Source organism: Leptodactylus fuscus, chromosome 5, assembly GCF_031893055.1.
Source record: "Leptodactylus fuscus isolate aLepFus1 chromosome 5, aLepFus1.hap2, whole genome shotgun sequence".
Lineage (NCBI taxonomy): Eukaryota > Metazoa > Chordata > Amphibia > Anura > Leptodactylidae > Leptodactylus > Leptodactylus fuscus.
The window spans coordinates 83,903,982-83,928,348 of record NC_134269.1 but is presented as its reverse complement, the minus strand read 5'-3'; the positions used below and the strand labels follow the sequence as shown (position 1 = coordinate 83,928,348).

General features: G+C 41.2%; 1 protein-coding gene across 1 annotated transcript; it reads left to right on the top strand.

The window, feature by feature from the left end:
- Positions 1 to 744: 744 nt before the first annotated feature.
- MAPDA (N6-Methyl-AMP deaminase) lies at positions 745 to 23,663 on the top strand. Its single transcript, XM_075276209.1, has 10 exons — positions 745 to 870; positions 4,233 to 4,363; positions 4,952 to 5,012; positions 7,019 to 7,103; positions 7,965 to 8,046; positions 11,024 to 11,150; positions 14,362 to 14,442; positions 19,035 to 19,161; positions 21,725 to 21,825; positions 23,083 to 23,663. Exons 1-10 carry the CDS (start codon positions 823 to 825, stop codon positions 23,281 to 23,283), a joined length of 1,044 nt encoding a protein of 347 aa, XP_075132310.1. The 5' UTR covers positions 745 to 822; the 3' UTR covers positions 23,284 to 23,663.
- The last annotated feature ends 704 nt before the right edge of the window (positions 23,664 to 24,367 follow it).

Below are 24,367 nucleotides of genomic sequence, written 5' to 3'. Positions count from 1 at the left end.
TTCATTATCTCTTGCTTGGAAAGTTGGCGTAAGTGTAAAGTGTATGTGTATCTGACAACTCCCATGCATCCATGAGCAGACAACTGCTGTATTTGTGCATATTGTGGGTGTCACTGCTGGGGTATTAGATGTTCACATGGCGGATTAAAATCTGTTATGTAAGGTATGAATCTTAGTGCTGCAGATTTCCAGTTTGCACCACCACAGATCCCCATGAATATTGGCCCCCATTGTCTTTCCATGAGGCCATTCCTTGGCTTTTTTTGGGTTCCATCTGTAGGAAATAAGTAGAGAGGAGCAGGGTAGCAGAAAACCCATTCACCTGCCTGGGATGCAAATATCAGCAACCATGCCAAAATGTGCGTGATGTGGCTGGCTGTTTATAGGGGGTGTTGTGGCTGCCATTATTATCTTGGCTGTCCATTTATAAGGGGACATGGTTTTGGTGAGAGAACTTCGTACTTCTTCAGTTGGTAAGAAGCCTTCACTCCCTCTTTGGAAAGAGGTTCTGCAGCAGCCGAGACGTTTAGCAGACTACATAGTGACAGTGCGTCCCTGACCTGTAGTGGGTATATGATGCCTTGTGTCCTCAGTGTATTACCCGCCATGGTGGTATCACTGGCCGCCCTATCAGCTACAGGACAGCTCAGAGAACCGTCCTCAGATAAGTAAGAAGCTGAGGGGATGGATGACGAGATTCCACCGCCCATACGAGGAGGAGGAGGAGGGCGGGCACTGGGGCCAATGAGTGCGGCTCTTGTATAAGGAGGAAGCCGGTGTCCTGCACATTCAGCACCTCACACGGAGCGGAGCGGAGGCGCAATGTCCGGGGAGACAGGGCGACACTTCTACACGCAGCTGCCCAAAGTGGTGAGCCCGGACTTATTACTGCGCCACATGGATGTGCTGGGAGAGCCACAGGCCTGTGCTGGCAATGGTGAACTCCTGGCCGGCATTATACCTGAGCCCAGGCTGGTGCCCTTGGTGCTAAATATAGCCCCAGGATAATTGGATGTTCCTTAAGGGTATATTCACACCCTCAGGATAACTATAATAGGCAGCTGGTGCATTATTTGGCTTTAGTTCTTATTCAGTTTTAGCTTCCAAAACCTGCATGTGTGAATATACCTTTAGGCAGCTGACTGTGGACACGGAGATTTGTTTCTGATCCAACCACAGTACAGGATGTGGAGACCAGGTCTGGATCCTAGAGATCTTCTTCTATTGCTTTATGGGTGTAATGTTACTGTAAGTAGCATGTGGCTTTAGTCCTATTGTATGTTATAGGAGGTTGTAGTAAAGATTGCAGGTGGCCGTGACATAACTAAATAAAGATGGGGTGACAAAAACTTTGGCCACAATTTCTGTTGTCATCCTGCGACTTTACAAATGAATGAGATTGTATTGTGATCCTGATGTTGCCACAACTACAACTCTGTAAACTAAGTTGCAAAAATATTGAGCAGCAAGCGATTTTGATGACGATATCAGGGTTGCAGTGCGGCTCCATTCACTTGAATAAGTGTCGGTGTCGCAGGGTGACATGGCAGACTTTGGTCGCCTAAATTTAATTTGGCATTCCTAAAGATGTGTTGATCTTTGTACCACATGTATCTTGGTATTCTTGTGGAAACTAAAAGCATCAAGCTGGAGCTAAACTATGACTTCAGCCACATAAGTCACATGTCATTTGTATGCTTCATATACATGATGCCACACCATGTCACTATGCCATGTCATTCCACTATTCCATGTAGCTGCATTTTCAGACAATTTCTAAGCTGTTGTCAGGACTGTCTTATGTTACTGTAGATATTGGTTTTGTATGGCAAATCACTGCAGCTCTGGTCATAGATTTCTATTATAGACTAAAGCAAGTATGCCATGATGATAGGATTTCTTACAAACGTCCTTTAGTAATTTAAAAGAGTGTAAGTTGAAATTGGCAGCTTGAAGTGGCAGCGGTGTTTTCCACTTCACGTGCCAGAAATGCCACATTTATTTTTCACGTGTCTTTTTTTTTTTTTTGCAGCTCAGTCCCACTCAAATAAATAGGGCTGAGCTGAAATTCTATGCACATATGTACTGGTTGGTATTCAGTGAAGAAGCTGCAGCACTCATCTCAACACTGCAGTTTATTTAACAGTTGGTATGTGACGGCCCTGGATGTTGAAGCCTCACCAATCACTTTTTAATGATCTATCCTAAAGATATGACACGACTGTATGCATTGTCGTGCTAGCCATGTTTTTCTTGGCTTGCACACTGGCCCATTCCTTTTTATGTATTTTCACAGTCCTTTGTATGGGACTGTGAGCTCAGGTCAAAACTCTGGACAGGTGGTTTTGCAGCGCATGCTCACTGACAACAGCAAATGGGGCGGGGGGCACAGGTGGTACATGGATGTCATTCATGTGAGGTTTAATCATGGTCCAGCTACATGTATACATGTAGCCTTAAAGGGGTTTTTCACTTTCTACTATTGATGGTCTATCCTTAGAATAGGCCATCAATATTAAATTTTTGGGGATCGACACCCAGGACCCCTGCACCCAGGTCCTACAGCTCTGCCTCATTGAACTTTATAGAGCAGAGCTGTAATTTATATGAGGGAAACAAGATTATGGCCTACCATAACAAATGCGTGATATCCATCATAGATCCTGTACAAAATGAAGTTGTGACACACAGAGGAATTTTAGAGAGTCAGTTCAGTTCTGTGCTGGATTCATGGTACCAATGGATCTCATTAATATATAATGATAAGATGTCTGTTATGTTTACAGCAATAACACTTCATATTGAACATCAAATGTAAGAGGTACCTACTGCAGAGTCTCGTAATGGCAATGTGAATAGAGCTTTATAAAAATGAATATAAGGTCACATGATCTGCATTTTACTTTGCATCCAAAGTCTGTAATGAGGTCTGCATACATACAAGCAGCTGCATGGACATTTATAGTATCTAATTATAAAGCCGCAGTCCTTGAGAACGATGTGAAGAACCCAGTGACTAGTGACATAATGGGGTAATGTAAGGAGAGCGCTGCCATCTGTGTACATACATGACCTAAACCCTTAGTGCAGATGTTCTGTAGATAACATGTATGTTCACACTGATACTGGAGGCCAGTGATAAGGTTTTGTTAGAAAGAAGTGTGCACTTTGTCTACCCTCCATAGCAGCAATGGCGAAACTTTTAGAGAACGAGTGCCCAACCTGCAAACCAAAATCCATTAATTTATTGTGAAATGCCAACATGGCAATTTAACCTTAATAGTCTGTAGATCCACAATTGTGGACAGTTACGGACCCACAAAATAAGGTCATGTGAATGGGACTTTACAGAGCTTTCAATGATGCAAAACAACTTTGTACTGAAAGGTTATAGTTTGCATTTGGGATACTTTGTTATACAATTAATGTTCACTATTTACATCGCACAGGATCTATTTAATAGTGATTGTGCAATGTTATTACAGCCTGTAATACTGTCATATGTTTGCTAAACAGATACTGTGTGATATTAATAGTGAAGGGCCCCCGTGTAGTACAGTCTGCTCTACAGTGGCCCCCACACAGGACAATTTGCTCCACAGTGATCCCCACACAGTACAATCTGTGCCACAGATGGGTGTCCATATAGAGGGCACTGAGTGCTACCTCTGGCATACGTATCATAGGTTCACCACCATGGCTCTATAGTATAAATAAATGGTTTGTTATTTAATGCAATTAATAACTACAGTTTATTAGTGTACAATCTGGACAGTTACTTTGCCTGCATTAGTTTTGGCTTGGAGATATTGTCAGAGAAAGATTGTAAAAAAAAAAACCCCCAGAAAAAAACAACCCTTTTTGGTATCCCCTGATATTTTAGGCTTAAAAAATGTGAATCTGTCTTTTTTTTATGGTCAAAAATAGTTACACATTGAAATGCTATTTTTTTTTTTATATCAAAATGACAGACTCTATTATGAGTCTATCAGCAACTGGTGGTGTCTGCCATCTGACAGATCCCAGCAGAGCGCTGTGGCTTATGTTATAAACAGAAGAAACAACGCAGATATAAACAGAGCAGTTGACATGGAAGTATCCTGTGTTGGAGTACCCGGCTCAGTATATGTATGTATTTCCTTAATGCTTTTAGAATGCAGAAAATTCAACAAATTCAGCAAAGGTTTATAAAGCATTCTGCTCATTATTCTTCACTGGCTTGTGTCTAACAGGAGCTGCATGCCCACCTGAATGGCTCGATCAGTTCTGCCACCATGAAAAAGCTCATGGCCCAAAAACCGCATCTTCATATTCAAAATGGAATGACAATGATAGACAAAGGACAGAAAAGGACTCTAGAAGAGTAAGTATCCTGCACCCTCAATATATACTTCAATTCTCTAGTTTGGGAAACAAGGAGCTGGAGGAGTTAGCGTAAAGGGTTTTTTCAGGGTAAGAATAACAGGGAAGCTTTCTTCTAGATACAGCACCACTCTTGAGAGACTACAACACTTACAGTTCCCTATATTATTCACTAGAGATGAGCGATTCATTCCTATGAGTGTGTGCTATTCGAAACTGCCATTTCAAATACTACTCGCTCATCTCTATTATTCACCAGTGACCTTTTCACTAGGAAATGGTGGTGACGGCAAACATTTACACAAAATTTTGAGAATCAGCCTGTGGCAGTTTAATGTCCGTTGCTGTCATCCTATGACGGAAGACCGCAATGGACATTAGCAAAGGTAGTGTGAACACCCCCTTAGACTTATGTAGGAATAAGCTACACATCTGCTATGATGACATTCTAGTTGTAGATCTTCCAGTGGTCTGTGGTAATTTTTGACTTCTGTTTTATTGCATTATTTGCTATTTAATATCTATTACAATGAAATGTTTGTTACTACCAGTGATATTATTTTTCAGCTTCTTGTGTTATTATTTATAGGTGTTTTCAAATGTTCCGGATAATTCACCAAATTACAGATTCAGCTGAAGATATATTACTGGTAAGTTATTGCTATTGAGTAATTTAATATAAAATATGCTAAGCATCAGCAGAATAGAATTGTTATTATAGGTGTCATATGGAACTTGGGTTATGGAGCAGCATAGGATCTTCAGTCAGAGTGGAGAGGGTCACAGATCATCCATTCTTATAAGCAGCTGCTTTGGGAGAGGTTGTCTTTATCATGCACTGAGCTCTAATACTTGCTGAAAGGAGGTTTGTACCCAGTCATTGCCTGTATTAGCATGCCCGCTGATCAGCTAACAAACAACTGCTCCTTCATCTTCACTAATGTGTTTAATGCAGGCGGAAAAAAAATTCTGGGACAATAATAATCATTTGTTGTCTGTCAGCACATTTTCCCAAGTAAACAGGGGATGTGCTGCTGACATTCAGATTGTATGGTGATTATTGATCATTTATTCTCATACCTACTATGATTGCTACATGTAAATGGAGGTTCAGCTAACAGTGATTGACTTGTTTTTTTCATCGATTGGCGCTAATTAGGAAAGAAATCTAGCTGTATAAAAGGCTCTTCTTAGTTTCCTGCTCAGATAATGACATTTCTGGGAACAGTACAATACTGATACCATTCTCATACTCTCCAAACCATCAATTGCCCATACGTGAATACTGCAGAAGCTGCTAGTTTGTCAACCTATACAAATATATAAAATCTATGTGTATGTGAAATTATGGTCAAGCAAGTAACTCCTGATGACTGCTTAAAATGATCAAGAAGATACCACCAAATAATTTACTATTCTAATGCTTTTCTTTAAAGTGGTTGTGCCATAAGAGACAACACAGTTAAAAATTTGGCCCTGGGTTTCATACCTGGCGCACTCAGGAAACAGATAATTTTCCAAGAGAAGCTGCTGCCAACCAAACATTTACTCTACAGTGCCTACTGAAGGGGAAATGCCATGATAATGGCTGACAATGTAATACATGGTCAACTCAAGACAAAGTGGCACATAGTGAAGTCCCAAGCTGTTGATCCCCTCTGCGATATTCATATGACCTAATAGGGCATACAACCTGAGGTTATTTTTATTGGAAAACCCTTTAATTCTTTTAATGTGTCTTGGTTACTTTCAAAAGACTTTTGTGGTTTGCTCATTAAAGGGATTCTACCACTAAAACAAACATTTTTTTTTCTATTTACCATGTCGGAATAGCCTTAGGAAAGGCTATTCGTCTCCTACCTTGCTGAGTCTCCTCCGGCCCGCTGTTCAGTAGAAATACCGGTATGCAAATGAGTTCTCTCACAGCAATGGGGGCTAGCCCCAGCGCTCAAACGGCAATGGGGGTGTCCCCACTGCTGCCAGAGAACTCTCTCCAGCTCTGCCAGTGAGACACAAGTAGAGCCGATTGCGCAGGTGTCGGAGTTGACCCAGACGGAAGACGAAGAGAGAAGAGGAGGATGCAGTTTAAGATGGAGGCGTCGCTGGAGAGTTCTCTGGAAGCTGTGGGGATGCCCCCATTGCTGCGAGAGAACTCATTTGCATACCGGTATTTGTACAGAACGGCAGGCTGGAGGCGACTGAGCAAGGTAGGAGACGAATTGCCTTTCTTAAGGCTATTCTGACGTGGTAAATAGAAAAAATGTTGTTTTAGTGGTAGAATCCCTTTAAGGTAGTTTTCTAGCCATAAGTATTTATAGTATACATCATAAATTCTTCTTGGATTTCCGCATATACTATTAAGGGAAGAAGGCCCATGGCAGCTGAGAAAGTAAAGAAAATGTGAGAGCAATTTAACTGTAATGCAGATTGTAGAAGTTACTAGAACTGGACTGTTAATCTGCCTATAGGATGTGGTACCAGAGATTCATGTATATTGTCTCAACACGTTCAACGCTAATATTCATTGCACACTCCAGAACTGTCTAGTATAAGTTTATTCCCTCCTAATCGTGGACTGTATTAGTAAATCTGCCCCATTATGTACCTAACATAAAGTTTCCACGATTTTAACCTGTTTACTTATTATTAATATTAGGTTACAAAGGATGTTATCAAAGAGTTTGCTGCAGATGGTGTCAAATACCTAGAGTTACGAAGCACACCAAGAGAGTCTTCTACAGGTACAAGCCATCTTTCTGTACCCTATATGTTATGTCATGTCAGTGTAGTTCAGTAGGAATGATGCTTGCACTAATTACATTATGGCTAGAACACTTTGAGGCCGGGACCCCATGCAGAATTTTTACAACTGCATGAAACTCTGCTGCATTTTACAGTACCTGCAAAGTGTATAGGATTCTGGCTAGTCCCATCCAAACATTGCAGAAAAAATCTGTAGTGGAAATGCTGTGTTTTCAAAAATGCTGACATTCATGTAGGTATAATTGTGACAGAAAGTCCGGAAAGGAGAACTCTGCAGACTTTCTGTGAAAAACGTGGCAGAAACAAATATGATGCATTTCTACCGCAGTCTTTTCTGCAGCGTTTTTTGGTTTCAGCGCACTACCCTGAAGGGGTTTTCCAGGCTGAAGGCCAGATTTTATACCCTCAGGATAGATTATCATTATTAACACCTGGACCATGCAGCCTCTGGCACCAAACCTATACAGCAGATGGAGCCACAAGCACAAGGCTCCATTTGTTGTATGCCAGGTTACTACAGTCTTGCTCTTATTCACCTTCACAGTGCCCACTCTCCTGTTTAGTTTCCAGTGCTGGAGGCTTCAGGAAGAGCTGATTGTTGCAGGGTCTTTTGGACCTCCTCCAGTCTGCTCTAGAAATTATCGAACAACCATTTATATATTGGGCTTATCCTACAAAACACACTTCAGATATCTATAGGATACATAGGATGGGACCCAGCACAGAGAGCCCCAGAGACCATAGTTACCCTATCCTATTTTTTTTATTGTGGGGATACCCCTTTAATTTTGTCACATGACTGCAGATATATAAACTCATATTGCTTAATTTCCTTGCAGGCATGACAAAGAGAACATATGTGGAGACTGTGCTGGAAGGTATTAAGCAGTGTAAGGCCGAGGAAGTGGACATTGATGTTAGGTATGCCTCTCTGAGCTGTTCTGTTACAATGTCTTGTGAGTATTTTCACTTGTCCACAGATATCACTCTGTTGTGCTACATGCAGAAAGCCCGGTAAGTGATGACACTTGGAGAATATATTAAAATGCGTTACTGCTTTTGTCCACAGAAATTTCTATGTAGTTTTGTTGTTTACTACATATAGGCCGATATATCTATTTTAATATTAGCTAATAAGGATCAAGTTGAAGGAATATAATAATGTAATTAGAAATTATTATTAAGCAGATAAGATGCATTTCATTCCAGCTCACCAAAGAAAAAAAACTATGAATGTATGTGTATATGAGACAAAAACAAAAAACAGCACCGAGCTGCATATGGTGAAGTACTGTATAATAATTAAAAAAAGAGAGAGCTGGTAAGATATCTTCTCACCTTGAATGGTTGTGACCACAACCGCTTATATAGACTTTCGAACCACTTAATGAGGGGGGTTCTCACCCGGTAATGAGACTGCAGGATCCTGTACCACCCTTGGTGTCGGTTGAATATTTAAAAGAGGACCGGAATACAGATAGGATCACCGCGCTCAGTAGATGAATAAAAAGTGCTTTATTTTGATAGAGGAAACACAACGCGTTTCGGGCATCTGTGCCCTTTCTCAAGTGTATATACTGTATCACAACAAATAAAATAAAATAAACACACAAAAAATAATACTTTTTTTGTCATAAAAACAACTGCAACCATATAGGAAACAGCTTCTTTTTCCAATTAGAGTATTCTAACGAGCAATTTATACGCGGTAACTCCCTTCTTAAAGATATATACACATATGAGAGATCAATGTGTGGCCAATATATGCTCATATGTGTAAATAGTGTTACTAGTTCGCAACATATTATGCCATAATAATTAAAAAATATAAAAACAGATGCAAATAGCAGGTACCAATTAAGGGATACAGCAGATTGTTACAAATGTAGTTCACCGGTACATATATATGTATACGTGCTGCAAATGGTTTGAACGGGTCTCACTTAACACATAATAAATAAATCCCTCATCTTTAATAAATCAATCCCTCATCTTTAATAGGGAGAGGTTTAGTTCCAAAGACTGTCACTGACAGCCCAGTTATTAATAGGCAGTGATATTAAATAAACCTTTCTGGTTCTTACCTTAGTTCTCGTCGTACTGGACGCTTGTCCAGCCGACAGAGGTTTTCGTGCTATAAATATCATTGGTGGCAGAGGGTTTACGCGCGCTCTCACTCCAGGCGCGTGCGCAGACTGCCGCACGTGGAGGAGAGTCCCGGCGTCTGCCGAGTGTCAGTGCGCATGCATCGGCCCGGCTCGCTGCCCGAACGTGACTCGGGACGAGTCGGAGTACCGATCTGTATGCGAGATGGACCATGTGTCTGCGCATGCGCACCCGACCGGCATCGCAGCAGCAACAAAAAGCCAGGTCTGCATTCTATTATGAGTCATTCATGGGTAAGGGACACTTTGTATGGCGTAGGCATCCACCAGGTGATGGATCATTCGGTCATATGCAGACAGACAGTCTACATAACAATGTTCAGCACTATATTAATGCATCTTAATCGAAATATATTAAACCAACTTAGTACTGGCTAGTAACTGATGGGCTGGTGACTTAGAAGACATACTCATAAATAAATATGCAAGGGATGTATACAACAAATCAATAAAAATAAATAAATACTAGGTGCAAACGTGACAAACGTGACACGTTTGCACCTAGTATTTATTTATTTTTATTGATTTGTTGTATACATCCCTTGCATATTTATTTATGAGTATGTCTTCTAAGTCACCAGCCCATCAGTTACTAGCCAGTACTAAGTTGGTTTAATATATTTCGATTAAGATGCATTAATATAGTGCTGAACATTGTTATGTAGACTGTCTGTCTGCATATGACCGAATGATCCATCACCTGGTGGATGCCTACGCCATACAAAGTGTCCCTTACCCATGAATGACTCATAATAGAATGCAGACCTGGCTTTTTGTTGCTGCTGCGATGCCGGTCGGGTGCACATGCGCAGACACATGGTCCATCTCGCATACAGATCGGTACTCCGACTCGTCCCGAGTCACGTTCGGGCAGCGAGCCGGGCCGACGCATGCGCACTGACACTCGGCAGACGCCGGGACTCTCCTCCACGTGCGGCAGTCTGCGCACGCGCCTGGAGTGAGAGCGCGCGTAAACCCTCTGCCACCAATGATATTTATAGCACGAAAACCTCTGTCGGCTGGACAAGCGTCCAGTACGACGAGAACTAAGGTAAGAACCAGAAAGGTTTATTTAATATCACTGCCTATTAATAACTGGGCTGTCAGTGACAGTCTTTGGAACTAAACCTCTCCCTATTAAAGATGAGGGATTGATTTATTAAAGATGAGGGATTTATTTATTATGTGTTAAGTGAGACCCGTTCAAACCATTTGCAGCACGTATACATATATATGTACCGGTGAACTACATTTGTAACAATCTGCTGTATCCCTTAATTGGTACCTGCTATTTGCATCTGTTTTTATATTTTTTAATTATTATGGCATAATATGTTGCGAACTAGTAACACTATTTACACATATGAGCATATATTGGCCACACATTGATCTCTCATATGTGTATATATCTTTAAGAAGGGAGTTACCGCGTATAAATTGCTCGTTAGAATACTCTAATTGGAAAAAGAAGCTGTTTCCTATATGGTTGCAGTTGTTTTTATGACAAAAAAAGTATTATTTTTTGTGTGTTTATTTTATTTTATTTGTGGTGATACAGTATATACACTTGAGAAAGGGCACAGATGCCCGAAACGCGTTGTGTTTCTTCTATCAAAATAAAGCACTTTTTATTCATCTACTGAGCGCGGTGATCCTATCTGTATTCCGGTCCTCTTTTAAATATGAATGTATGTGTGTCATCTCACTTATTTTTCTGTTGCCTATTTTTTCAGATTCTTACTAGCAATTGATAGAAGAGGTGGCCCTACAGTTGCCAAAGAAACTGTTAAGCTGGCTGAAGATTTTTTTCATTCCACCAATGACCTTGTTCTTGGCCTGGACCTCAGCGGTGACCCAACTGTTAGTTCAGATTCCATTTCCTATAAATCATAACTAATGTTGCTGACCAGTTTTACTGACAGTATTTACCATACTTATCGCTTATTTAAGGCTAAAGCCACACGTACAAAAAACAGCTAAAAATGCCGAACAAAAAACCACAGTAAAAATGCTGCTGTATGTGAATGAGATTAAAGGGGTTGTCCCAGACTGACAATTAAAAATGACTTAGGGGTTGTCCGGTTTCAGCAAATATGTGTTATTGTTCGTATAATGAAAAGTTCTACAATTATACAATATACTTTCTGTATCTTTTTCCCATGTTTTTCTACATCTCTACTTGCTATCGTTCATTGTTTACTTCCATTGGATAAAAATCCAGTCCATGGTCATGTGATGGACACCCAGGAGCACAGCTCGTTACCAGACTGATGTCTAATTACTGAGCTGCGATTGTAACAAGCTGTGCACCTGTGTGTCCATCACATGACCATGGACTGATTTTTATCCAATGAAGAAAACAAAGAATGACAGAAAGCAGAGATCTAAAAAACAGAGAGGAATTGATATTTTGGGGACTAGTAAAAGTTTGCATTGCAAACAGTATCATTTATTTGCTGAAACTGGACAACTCCTTTAAACCAAATCTCATTCACATTGCTGGGTCTATAGAGCACAGCATCTTACTTACCTTTGTGACTGTGAAGTGAGCCACTTTTTGAAAGAATCCATAATTTTGTTTTGTAATGAGAAAGTTGCAATGTTTATGCTAGTGGGTTTGAAAATAACCCTGTAGAAAATATTGTGTCTTCTTGCGGAACATAGTTTGATGATTTGCTTAGTCATTAACCTTGATGAGACTTTGGACAGTGTTGCCTTGTGTCATAGTAGAGCTTCATGACAAAAAAAAATGGCCTTATCTCCTATGTAGCATCTGTTCTTGGACTATTGAGGTTAGCGAGATAGTATACAGAAAACATCAGAGTATGTGCGTAAAACACAAGCTGTTCTATCAGGATTATGTGAAGACAAAGAAATGTCAAATCATTTTTAGGATTTTGAAAACAAATGATGTAGGAAAACAAGGCAGAAAGTAGAAAAATATAAAATTATATTCAACTTTGTCCTACAATGACCAGCTCCAGATATCTGGAAGGAAAAATTCTTTGTGATCCCAGAAGTTTATAATGGTTGATTTATTATGGATTGGTGATGAATATGAGGTCAATAATCCTTAAAGGGCTATTCTAGTCTTATGAAGTGATGGTATATTGCTAGGTTATGCTGTCACAGTCAGGATCTGACTCATGGGACTGCCACTGATTTTGTAAAGAAACAGAATGCAGTTCTAGTTTAGCCTTGCATGAGCTTCTCAGTTTTGTTCCTTACAACGTGGCTGTACAAAGAAGGTTAATGCGCTGCCCTGCATCCCCTCCTCAGAAAGTTTTTCACATTAATAATATAGGTATTTCTAAATTATTTAGTAGGGCCCCCTGCCCACCACATACTGACCAGCTGTCTTCTTTAAATTGGGAATACATATTAGATTAACTCCATAGGTAATTACCATATTTTTCGGACTATAAGACGCACCTAGGTTTTAGAGGAGGAAAATAGGGGAATAAAATTTTGAAGCAAAAAAATGGTAAAATACCGTATTTAATATATGGGAGTTGTAGTTTTTCAACAGCTGCAAGGCCACATTGACAGGTGACCCTGCAGCTGTACGGAGATCCATAGAGCGTTTTTTTTGCGGGGCCAGTTTTTGTTCTTTTTAGTTATACCATCTTGGGGAATGTCTATTGCTTATATCACCTTTTATTTAAATCAGAGGCAAAACGGCGAGAAAAAAAAACACGGCGGTTTGAAAAATATCAGTAGACCGGGCATTTTCGGACACAGGGATTCCTAATGTGCATGTGTTTCACAGTAATTTTCTACTTTTATATGTATTATAGGGAAAGAAGGTGATTTAGAAGTTTTATTTATTTAATTTTTTTAAAGCTTTTTTTTCGCTATTTTATTGCCCCTTCCCCCTAGGTGGCTTGAACCTGCAATCATTTGATTGCAAGTCCCATAGACGGCAATACAAGTGTATTGCCGTCTATGAGAGATTCTCTACATTACTATTACGGATGGTCATAGCCAGCCTGCAACTTTAAAGGTATGGGATGTATTCTACACTTTGGGGGGAAGGGAGGGTTAAGTTTTAATGCCCGCAATTAGAATGCATTCTAATTGCGGGCATTAGCTTTGGGCCTCCGCGTATAGTGGAGACGTGGTTGCTATGGCGACCGCTCTGCAGCAGAGTGGACGCCATTACTCTTACAGACCCGGCATCCTGGCAATAGAAGCACAGCACGATCTCCACATTCGGACTATAAGATGCACCCTCATTTCCCCCCCAGATTTGGGGGGAAAAAAAGTGCGTCTTATAGTCCGAAAAATACGGAAACAATAATAATTCATACTTCCTCTCCTCGCTTCTGGCTCTTCACCCAATATACTGACCACTAAGGGGGCAGTATACTGTGTGTGGAGCGCTTAAAAGGCAGTATATTGTGTGGGGTCACCAAGTCAACAGTATACAGTTTGTGTGGGGACACTAAGGGTGCATTCACACTACGTTTCCTGAAGCTTATTCTGAACGTAAAACACGTTCAGAATAAGCGGCGTATAAAGCAGCTCCATTCATTTCTATGGAAGCCGGCATACGAGCGCTCCCCATAGAAATGAATGGGCTGCTTCTTTCACTTCGAGCAGTCCCATTGAAGTGAATGGGAAGAGCCGGCGTGTACGGCAAGCTCTGCTTATGCCGAGCCGTATACGTGGGAACTTCCCATTCACTTCAATGGGACTGCACGGAGTGAAAGAAGCAGCCCATTCATTTCTATGGGGAGCGCTCGTATGCCGGCTCCCATAGAAATGAATGGAGCTTCTTTATACGCCGCTTATTCTGAACGTGTTTTACGTTCAGAATAAGCTTCAGGAAACGTAGTGTGAACCCCCTAAGGGGGCAGTATAAGGGTGCCCCTAGAAATGTCAAATCTGCCATTGGCAATGATTAATAAATATATATATTTATAAAACCATGGATTTTCTTTAGAGTTCAGGAACATGCATCACTGTGGGATAATTTTTATATTTGACTGGAGTTGCTCAATTGTATAATTCTGTCACTTTATTTGATTTGTTTGTTTGTAGTACATTGATGATGTTTTTCATGATTCAGGTTGGACATGGAAAAGACTTCATGGATCCTCTCAGTGAAGCCCGAAGGTCTGGCCTTAAACTTGCTCTTCATTTATCAGAGGTATGACACAAACTTATAATTGATATGGGTATATAAAACAATAGGGCAGGGCCCGTCTATGCTTACTCGTATTCGAGCTCTTTATAACTTCCCTGAGGCTCGGGTTCGAATCAATGGCTCCCTCTCCTCTCCCTTTATCTACAATGGTATGCGTCAGGGCAGCCCCCAATCCCCTTTGCTGTATGCCTTAGTCATGGAACACCTCTTGGTGGCGATCAGGAAGAACCCTGATATTAATGGCCTGCGAACGGGTGGCTTACATCTTAAGGTTTCCGCCTTTGCTGACGATGTCCTTCTCTTTGTCACACAGCCCCTTACGTCTCTTCCGTCTATCCTTAAGGAGATTGACATTTACAGCTCTTATAGCAACTATAAGATAAATCTCTCTAAAAGCTCCGCGCTTAATATTTCCTTGCCTGCGACGGTCCTTAGTTCTCTACGAGCCTCTTTCCCTTTCCAATGGTCCCACAAGTCGATTCGATACCTGGGAGTCCAGCTCCCTACTCTCCTGTCTGACACCTATTCATTGAACTTTCTCCCGTTATTGCGCACGCTGCGATCGGATCTCGGTCGCTGGGATGTGAAGGGTCTTTCCTGGTTGGGGCGCATCAACCTCTTGAAAATGAACGTCCTCCCCCGTCTGTTGTACCTTTTCCAAACGGTCCCCTGTATTTTACCGGCATCTTTTTTTCTCAATGGTTAAACAGACTTTTTGTAAGTTTATTTGGTCTGCTAAACCCCCTCGCATTGCTCGGAATACTCTGTCTCGGCCCAAGAAGAGAGGAGGCCTGGCGGTGCCTGACTGCTCTAAGTATTACCTTGCGGCAGTTGCTACGCGTATTCTTGACTGGCACCATTCGTCCCGCTCTAAGCTCTGGGTTGCCTTAGAAGAGTCTTTGAGCCCTATACCGCTCACGGCGCTCCCTTGGCTCCACAGGAAATTTTGGACGGACTGTAAGCCCTATTTGCTCCCGTTCGTAGCGAGTCAGACTATGGGTGTGTGTCGTATCTATAGTGGTATGCGTTTGCTCTTCCGGAATGACGGCCCTCTGACTCCGGTCTCGGGCAACCCCGACTTTCCAGCGGCGTTTACTTCCCCCTTTCTGGGTCGCCTCCCTGTCCATCCTCTTCTCCGGCTTACGCATGTTTCCTCTACCTCTACTCTCCTTCCCCGTTCGGAGTTGTTGGCCTTAGCCCCCAGTCCGGACTCAGTACTTGCCCATTGGCATTGTTCCCAACTATCCCACTTTTACTTATCCTTGAAGCGGTCGCAAGATCTCCACAGACCGCTTCTGCCTTTGGAACGCCTTTGCCTCTCTGCTTCTCAACCAGGACATACGGTTTCTCTTCTATATAATTTTCTGTTAGAGGGGTCGGAGAGTGGCTTACCGCCTTTCGTGGGAGGTTGGGAGAGGGAGTTGGGGGTGGCGTTCCCGCCGGGTGTGTGGTCGTCAGCCTTTGAGATGTGCCATAAGTTCTCCATTTCCTGCAAGGCTCAGGAGACGAACTATAAAATCTTCTCTAGGTGGTACAGGGTCCCGACTCTGCTCCACGCCATCTTTCCGACCACCTCTGATAGGTGTTGGAGATGTCTCACCGATCGCGGCACGATGGCTCACATCTGGTGGGGATGTCCCCCTTCTCCGCCCTTTCTGGGATAGTGTGAGAGGGGTTATTTCTCAGGTGACAGGTGTTGCTTTAGCGGATGATCCGGCCCCTCTGCTCCTTTCTCTTTTCTCTCGTAAATTCCGGAAACCTATTTGCAAGCTTTTGGGGTTTATGTTGGTAGCTGCACGTTCGGTCATTCCGAGACTGTGGAAGTCCCAGACCCCCCCCCCCCCCCACGCTCCTTTCCTGGCTTAAGGAGTTCCTCCATATGCGCACAATGGAGGACATGCTGGCGATGCTTCGCCCTGATGACCGACTTCACCATCAGACCTGGCTACTGTGGAACATGTTCTACTACTCTGCTGACTTTCGTGCTCTTTTCCCTTCCTCGCCTGTATGATGCCTGCCTATTTCTGGTACTCTTTCCTGTCAATCACCTTTCTGGTGCTCGCATAACCTCAGTTAGTACTTTAGTGTTGCAGATTGCTGTTTCTTCTGTTATGCTTTTACAACACATTATGGTTCTGGTCGCATTTTTCTCCTTTATTTCTCTAACTACCTGAAATGCATTGTTCATTGTCACTCTGCTGCGTCAGAGTCCGCCTCCCCTTCCCCCTGTTTCCCTTCCCTGACCCCTTTTTTTTCCCCTGTTCTTTCCCATTGTTTCCCTGATCTTCCCCTGCCTCCCCCCCCCCCCTCTCCTTTTGTTAAACCCTTGGAAAAACCTTAATAAAAATTTAATGTCGAAACAATAGGGCAGATTTACTATAAGTGTCTAAAATATAGACAATGCTGTTTGATAAATCTGGTTTCTTAGGCTGTCTATCATACACCTATTAGTTGGCTTCTTATATGCCAGAAAAATGCATCAAAATTTCCTATTAAGCCACAGCTCTTCACACAAGACCTACGTGTCTAAAAACTGTCTAAGGCCAGGGTCCCACTTAGCATAAATGCTGCAATTTGGCCATTTTACAGTACCTGTCCGGATTCTAGCTAATTCCATCCACACATCGCAGAAAAATATCCACAGTGAAAATGCTGCTCCTTCAAAAACCGTTTTGTTTTGCACATCGTAGCAATTATATGTTGGTGTTTTCAATATTGGTATAATAGAAGCATAGAGAAGTCTTTCAAATAAAATGACAAATCTATTAACATAAACATATTTATCCAATATGATAAACACCATTACGGGAAGAAAAAAATCAAAATGGTCAAACTGCGGCATTTTACAGTCACTGCAAGGCGGATGGGATATTAGCAAATTTGAGGAAATAACACACAGCGGACACACTGCAATTTATAAAACTGTTGCGGTTTTGGAAATCACAGCATGTCAATTTTACCTACAGAAATGATGGTGTTTTTCTTATAGGTACAATGAAAGCAGAAAGTTTGCAGAGGAAACCTTTGCAGGCTTTCTGTCAAAAGTGGGTGGGTGGGGGAATAATATAATTAATATAATATAATTTTTCCTGCAGCGCTTTTTTGCTGCAGCCCGCTATGTTTTCTCATCCTTATGCCACCTCTTGGTTTAATTAACACCAATATTTAGAGGTGAAACATTAAAGGGGTATTCCCATCTACATAATTATTTTTTATTTTGTAGATGATTAAAAGTTAAACATTTTTGCAAATGTAAGTATTTAAAAATTCTGCAGAGTTTTAAAGATTTTCTCTAACTTTCTTAGTGGTGACAGTCTGTTATCTTGATCAGTTGCCATGGATACGACCACCAATGCAGAAACTTTCTATGGTCAGAAAATCAGCCATGATTTCTTTATTGCGGCCGGGATATCTTCTGATACATGTAGTGTCCCTGCCTGATAACCCAGCGACAATAAGATGATCAGAGCTGGGTTCCTGACAAGTCCCAGACCATAGAAAGTTTCTGCATTAGTGGTTGTATCCATGGCAACCGATCAAGATAAAAGACTGTCACCACTAAGAAAGTTAGAGAAAATCTTCTTGGTGCCTTCTGTAATATTTCAGTTTCAGCAAAGTGAAGCTATAAAAGTTTGAAAGCGTCAAATTCTATGCACTAATTTTCCTAAGTAGTGACTGTGGGTGAGGAGCAGCGTCAGTCTTGTACCCGTTCCCTTGCACACCTCCTGAGCATGATTGCCATCTCCTTGTGGTGTCAGGTAGTGGTGGATCTGGTATGGGGAGTATCAGTCATTACAGTCATGCCCAGGAGGTGTGATTTATGTCAGTGTGCTGCAACTAAAAAGATTATAGGGGAGCACCATTGGAAGGGTAATCTCATCATCTTGACAGAATCCCTTTAATTTATGAAGAAGCACAGACCATATGATGACATAAAATTGATATAAGGAAATAATAAATATGCCTGCCCAATGCAGTGGGCTCTCTTTAGTACACTTACCGTGAGCTCCTGGTCAGAGATGAAAGAATTGACTGGTGCTCTCTTTATGAAGGGTGCTCTCTTTATGAAGGGTGTTCTGTTAGATCCCTTTATGTACCTGTTTAACTTACCCCGTACGTAGACAATTGGGCAAGAAGTACTCCAAGTTGTTCCTTTATTTGTGCACAGCTGCTAAGACCTTAATAGCACTGTCTTGGAAATTAGATAATCCAACCCCCCTCCCTCCCCAAACGGCGCTGCCCTCCTATCCTGGATGAAAGACATTTGTAGCCTGGAAAACCTGACGGCGACCATTGAATAACACAGTGGAGGCCATATGGAACCTGTGAGATACCTATTGTACACTGCGAGGTTTCTTGACAGTTTCCTTCCTCAACTGACCCCTTCCCCAATATCAATCCTAGTGTTCCAACCGTATTCTTTCGTTGTTTGATAATTTCTTACTGGCTACGTTTCTCTTGGATTGTATAGAAACTCCTTGTACCTAATTGTATTGTTTTATATCTGTGGAACTTGATGAAATCTGCCTGTCCCACTGTTTTTTTCATTGGGGGGTAGTAACAGATGCTGATTTACTGAAATTTAATTTCTGTAGGTCCCCAGTGAAGAAGAGGAGACCGGACTTCTTCTTGGAATTCCACCAGATAGAATAGGACATGGAACATTTCTTTGTAACTCTCAAGCAATTGTTGATGTGGTTAGAGAACATCGCATACCCATGGGTAAGGATTGTGTTTCTGTTATTATACAGATGTAGCAGAATTTACCATGACATTGTCTAATATATGTTGTGAGGAAAAACAAAAGAAGAGTCCACACTTCCTTTTTGCTTGGAGATGGCACTGGTAGTGGTATATTTGGTAGCGATTCCTCCTCTAGGAACCACACACCTCCCACTTCACCTTCTGTTGAAATGATACAAAGTTTGTAGGGCTGTATAGCCAAGAACGGGGGTTGCCAAATCATTTATTTGCCAATCCGGCTCCAGTTGTTCTTGTTGTCAAGGATGTGTTGCACCCACTGGATTTTTTTATCTTTGGAATTCTCCAAGATTCCACTAGTTGCCTGACTGTCTAATATATAGATATTTATAAACTGTGTATACTGCTATATAGTATTATGGTAAATTACATAATTTTATGTGGCATCCATTATATCCTACATACCATGTTTCCCTGAAAATAAGACATCCCCCGAAAGTAAGGCATGGGGGAGGTTTTGTTAAATTGCCTAATATAAGGCAACCCCCGAAAATAAGGCATCCTCCAAAAAATACTGCATTTGGCTGAACACTATGCACAATGTTCCGTGTGCACAGGAAAGCCGACTGCTGCCTCTGCTGTGATACCACTGTTCCTGCTGCTGTAGGATGAGCTGGGAAAGCATTGTATGCTGCAGGGAGTCCACTCTCCCAGCTCATCCCACAGCAGCAGGAACAGTGGTATCATAGCAGAGGCAGCAGCCGGCTTTCCTGTGCACACGGAGCACAGCGTTCAGCTGGCTGCACTGTCCACTAAGTGAGGCTCTCCGGCACAACCGCCGGAAGACTCACTAATCTCTGCTAAGCCCCGCCCACCACTTCCGACATGACCAACAGCAGCACCAGCGCTGCTACGATGATGGGGAAGGTAAGTAGCACACCTTCACCCCCTGGACCACTTACAACCGGCAGTCATGCTGGCGCTCTGCTAAGGAAGCGCCGGCATTACTGCTGATTGTCCTTCGCTCCAGCCGCTGCATAAGACATCCCCCGAAAATAAGACAGGTCATATATTTTGGAAGAGAATTTAATATAAGACACTGTCTTATTTTCAGGGAAACACGGTAGTCCAAGTAATAGTAAGTAATAAAATGTAAGCATGGAAATTCTTCATTAATAATGGTTGTGTGTAGGTGAAGCGCTGCCATAAACCATTCAATCAATGAGCAGTCAGCATGCAGGCAATGCTGAGACAAGATGATCATACATTCCGATAATTACCAATGTCTCCAAGACAAATAGCAACATCAGAGTATCACCTGCTTCAAGTACATGATCAGATTTTGTACTGCTCATTAAAGCAGAACAACATGGCATGTATTCCCTGGAGTACATGTACCACAGGTTTAGTTTTTCATATATTTCTTTATGCTGAAATATAAATTTTGAGCTGGGTAGAACACATATTTTTGTCTGCATCCATACAAGTTCTCTATGACAACACTACACCTGACAAGAATTGGATAGAATCATAAAGAAAAAAAATCTCATCAAAATCTCAGGATTTGGACCTGCAGATTCAAGTGCTGCACAGAAGTAAGGCTGGTCACGCGCATGAGATAGCTGCTCTCATTGGTTAGCCAGTCCTATAAAAATTGTGGGGTTTGGCTAATATTAATTTAATGGTTATGAATTTTTTTTCACATTTTTCATGTATACAGAGGTCACTTCTTAAATTTACATTTACGTTTCATGCATAGTTAGAATCTTTATCCAGTTTCGTATGCTTATGGATTACAGAACAGCTAGTCAACTCTTTTTACATATACAAGGTTATAAAGATGGAGATGTCCTGAAACTATCTTGAAAACTGAGTCATCCTTGTTGGGATCTGAAGCAATGACTCAGATGCCACATGCGGATTCTCTGTTATATAAAGCCTTGACTAACCGTGAGCAGTTTTTACATTGTGGATGTTAGCAGTTCTAAAGACAAGTCCTTGTTTATGTGTGTATTATGACTGTTACTGAAGGAGGACTATGATCTGATTGGTATTTTTAGATGGATACATTTTGTTCTCAGTTTTTATTTAGCTTCATATTTTATTGAACTTGGTGTTAAATATCAAAATTAAAAACATAAAGGGAACCTTTCACCAACAAGTCAAGTTTTTTAAATCATTTAGCAGGTGCTGCTCCACTGATTCTGGCACTGTTGGAATTGTGCTCTAGCCCCCACCATTCTTGAGCAATAAATGCTGATAGTTTTGGTACCTCATATGCCATTTAGGCTCTCTACTGTTAGAGGAGCGGTGTGAGTCTGAGCTCATTGACTGCCTCGGATTGGAGCTCTGAATCACACCCCCTTTTGACATTACAGAGCGTAAATATTACATCAGGCAACAAAACTATGTGCACTTGTTGTTCAGGAATGCCGGGGGCTTGAAAGAAAATTCCAACTGGTCTGAATTCAGTGGAGAAGCGCCTATCAACAATATCTAAGCACTTGAATAGAAGGAGGAGTTAAAAAGTCCTCTTTAACCACTACTACAACATAATAATGTATGTGATCACTGCTCTGTCTAGAACTCTGCTTGACCTCAAATGTTAAAGGACAGACCGTATCTTCATATGACAAGCATCATTTTGGATTCTGGTACAACTTGGATCATCCATCTGTGTTATGTGTAAGTCTATTATCTATTTATTACCTTTTATAAAAGTAGTTGTGTGAGATGTAAGCATCATGAGAAATCTCTGCAGGAAGCAAAGCAACGACTTACACAAAGTGGCTTCAGAAATGTATTAAAAAAAAAAAGTAAAGATTTTCTTTTCATGCTACTTGAGGAAACAAAAGACGGGAATGCTTTTAACCAATGCCATTACAGTACCTAACATTAGATAGCCATCCATTGTTTTAAACGAAACCTGTCCGGTGTGCAGCATCAAGTAATGACCTTTCCTATGATGCTTTATATAACCTTATATAAATTTACCTTAACTAGACACATGGGGGGCAAACATCACCTTTATTAGGTCATGCAGTCATCATGCTAAATCACACTCTTGTAGGCCAGAAGTGCAGTGACCACATGACTAGATGAAGCTGCTCTCCCCCATTCCCCCGTGACTAGTTAGGGTAAATTTGCATGTGCCATCTAAGGTTTTAAAACTTAGAACTTGACTTTTCAGCAGCAGAAATCTTAGTGAGGGGCACCATACGAAAAGTCATTACTTGATTCTACACATTGTGGGGCTAGTTTAGGGTGGCAGGTTCCCTTTAATGGATGCCTCCTCCACTCAGGAGCATTGTACCCTGTTCTTAAGGCCACACTTATATACTTGCCCTAAATGAACGGAGATCGGCCAAGGTTCTACCAGCTGAAAAGCATCTTCTACTCCTTCATGAGAAACTGAATGCAAAAGAAGACCATAGAAATATGATTATATACTGAAAAGAATGAATGCTTTCAAGTGGTGTCTATGTATACTTGTGCGTCTCTCTGTAGGTTTAATATGGTGCTCGGTGAGACTGAAGACACTTACCCTTTTAAGTCGACATTTGGAATAATGAAAGTGCAACAGCTAGTTATGAGGAATATTTAATATATTATAAATTACATCAGTTTTATTAAAGATGTGCATTGTTTGTGCCACAAAGTATTGATTTTTATATTTTGCTTTTCTATGTATGCTGCCCATGAGGTGGTGAAATGAACAAGAAATATGTCTAACATGACTAGCAAGTTTCATCAAGTCTGTCCTGTAATCCTACTGATGAGTGTCTTGTGCATCATTAGACCTGACTTTGATTAAATAATCCGACTGATAAGTAAAAGTAATCAATGGAACCATCTAGTGAATATAATGATAATATACACATTGTTAGTTTCTCTATATACTATGGCTAGGCTGTTGACTCTAAAGAATTTTTTTTTTTCTAGACCGATGACAAAGGCGTCTTTGCCACAGATCTCTCCCTAGAGTATGAAATTGCTGCTAAGACATTTAACCTGACCCCGAATCAAATATGGGATCTCTCAAACAGAGCTATCGATTACATCTTTGCTCCCGAACATGTCAAATTAAACTTGAAGGAGAAGTGGACGCAGATGAAACCAGAAGTCTTCAGACATGTACAGTAATATCTGCTGCTGATGGCAATCACTGACCTCCAACCTCAGGGACTAGAAACTAGTTCTCTATGGAAGCTTAAACCTCACAGAGGCTGCCTCCATCTACTGATCTATAGACTATTTACTACAATGCTCAAATTATTTTTATTCTATTGTATACAGCTCACGGCCGACATTATTTTTAAAGTTTCTTAGAAGTGTTTCAATGAATTGGTCTTTGTCTATGTTTGCACATGTGTACATGCAGTGTATATTAAAATAATGTGTAGCATTAAAGGGGTTATGACCTATCCTTAAGCTAGGCCATCAGTTTTCAATCGGAGGTGGTCGACACTTCGATCAGTTGTTTAGAAGTTGTGGGGCAGCCTCTTCATTGCTTTTTTTTTTTTTTTTTTATAATGTAGAATGTGAGCCCTGTATAGGGATCATAATGTACATTTTTTTCCTATCAGTACGTCTTTGTAGAATTGGAGGAAATCCACGCAAACACAGGAGAACATACAAACTCCTTGCAGATGTTGTTCCTGGTGGGATTTGAACCCAGGACTCCAGTGCTGCAAGGCTGCAGTGCTAACCACTGAGCCACCTTGTTGCCCTGCCTCTTCATTGTTTACCTGAGTATGGACGGCGCTGGTACTAGAGGTATACAATGAAGAGGCAGAAACACTCACAAAAAACCCCATCTCCTTTAAAACAGCTGATTCATGAGGAAATAGAGAGTTCAACCCCCTCCAATTTACTTATATTTATGACCTATCTTAACCCCTTCCCGCTTGTCACTGATGTTGTGATGTGTATCGTTAATGCCCAGTACTGTAACAATATAGCGCCGTGATGTAGCGGGCACAGAAGCAGTATCTGCTACACCACGTTCCAGTTGTATTATACATTCTTGTGCAGTAAGAATGACATCTTCCTTATATACTTTTAATCAACAAAATTACAGTATAATATTTATATAGTTTTTGTTTAGTTTTACAAATTTCCAAAATACAAAAAGTTATTTTAAGTCACCATATTCTGATACACAACTTTTTTTTATTTTATATTTCCTTCTATGGAGCTGTGTCAGGGCAGAGATAGAGTGGTCATA

Excerpts from the sequence above, each read along its gene's own strand:
- MAPDA (XM_075276209.1), top strand. The coding sequence starts at position 823 with ATGTCCGGGGAGACAGGGCGACACTTCTACACGCAGCTGCCCAAAGTG. Across the intron at positions 871-4,232 it reads ACACGCAGCTGCCCAAAGTG|GAGCTGCATGCCCACCTGAA; the intron begins GTGAGCCCGGAC and ends TGTGTCTAACAG. Across the intron at positions 5,013-7,018 it reads CAGCTGAAGATATATTACTG|GTTACAAAGGATGTTATCAA; the intron begins GTAAGTTATTGC and ends TATTAATATTAG.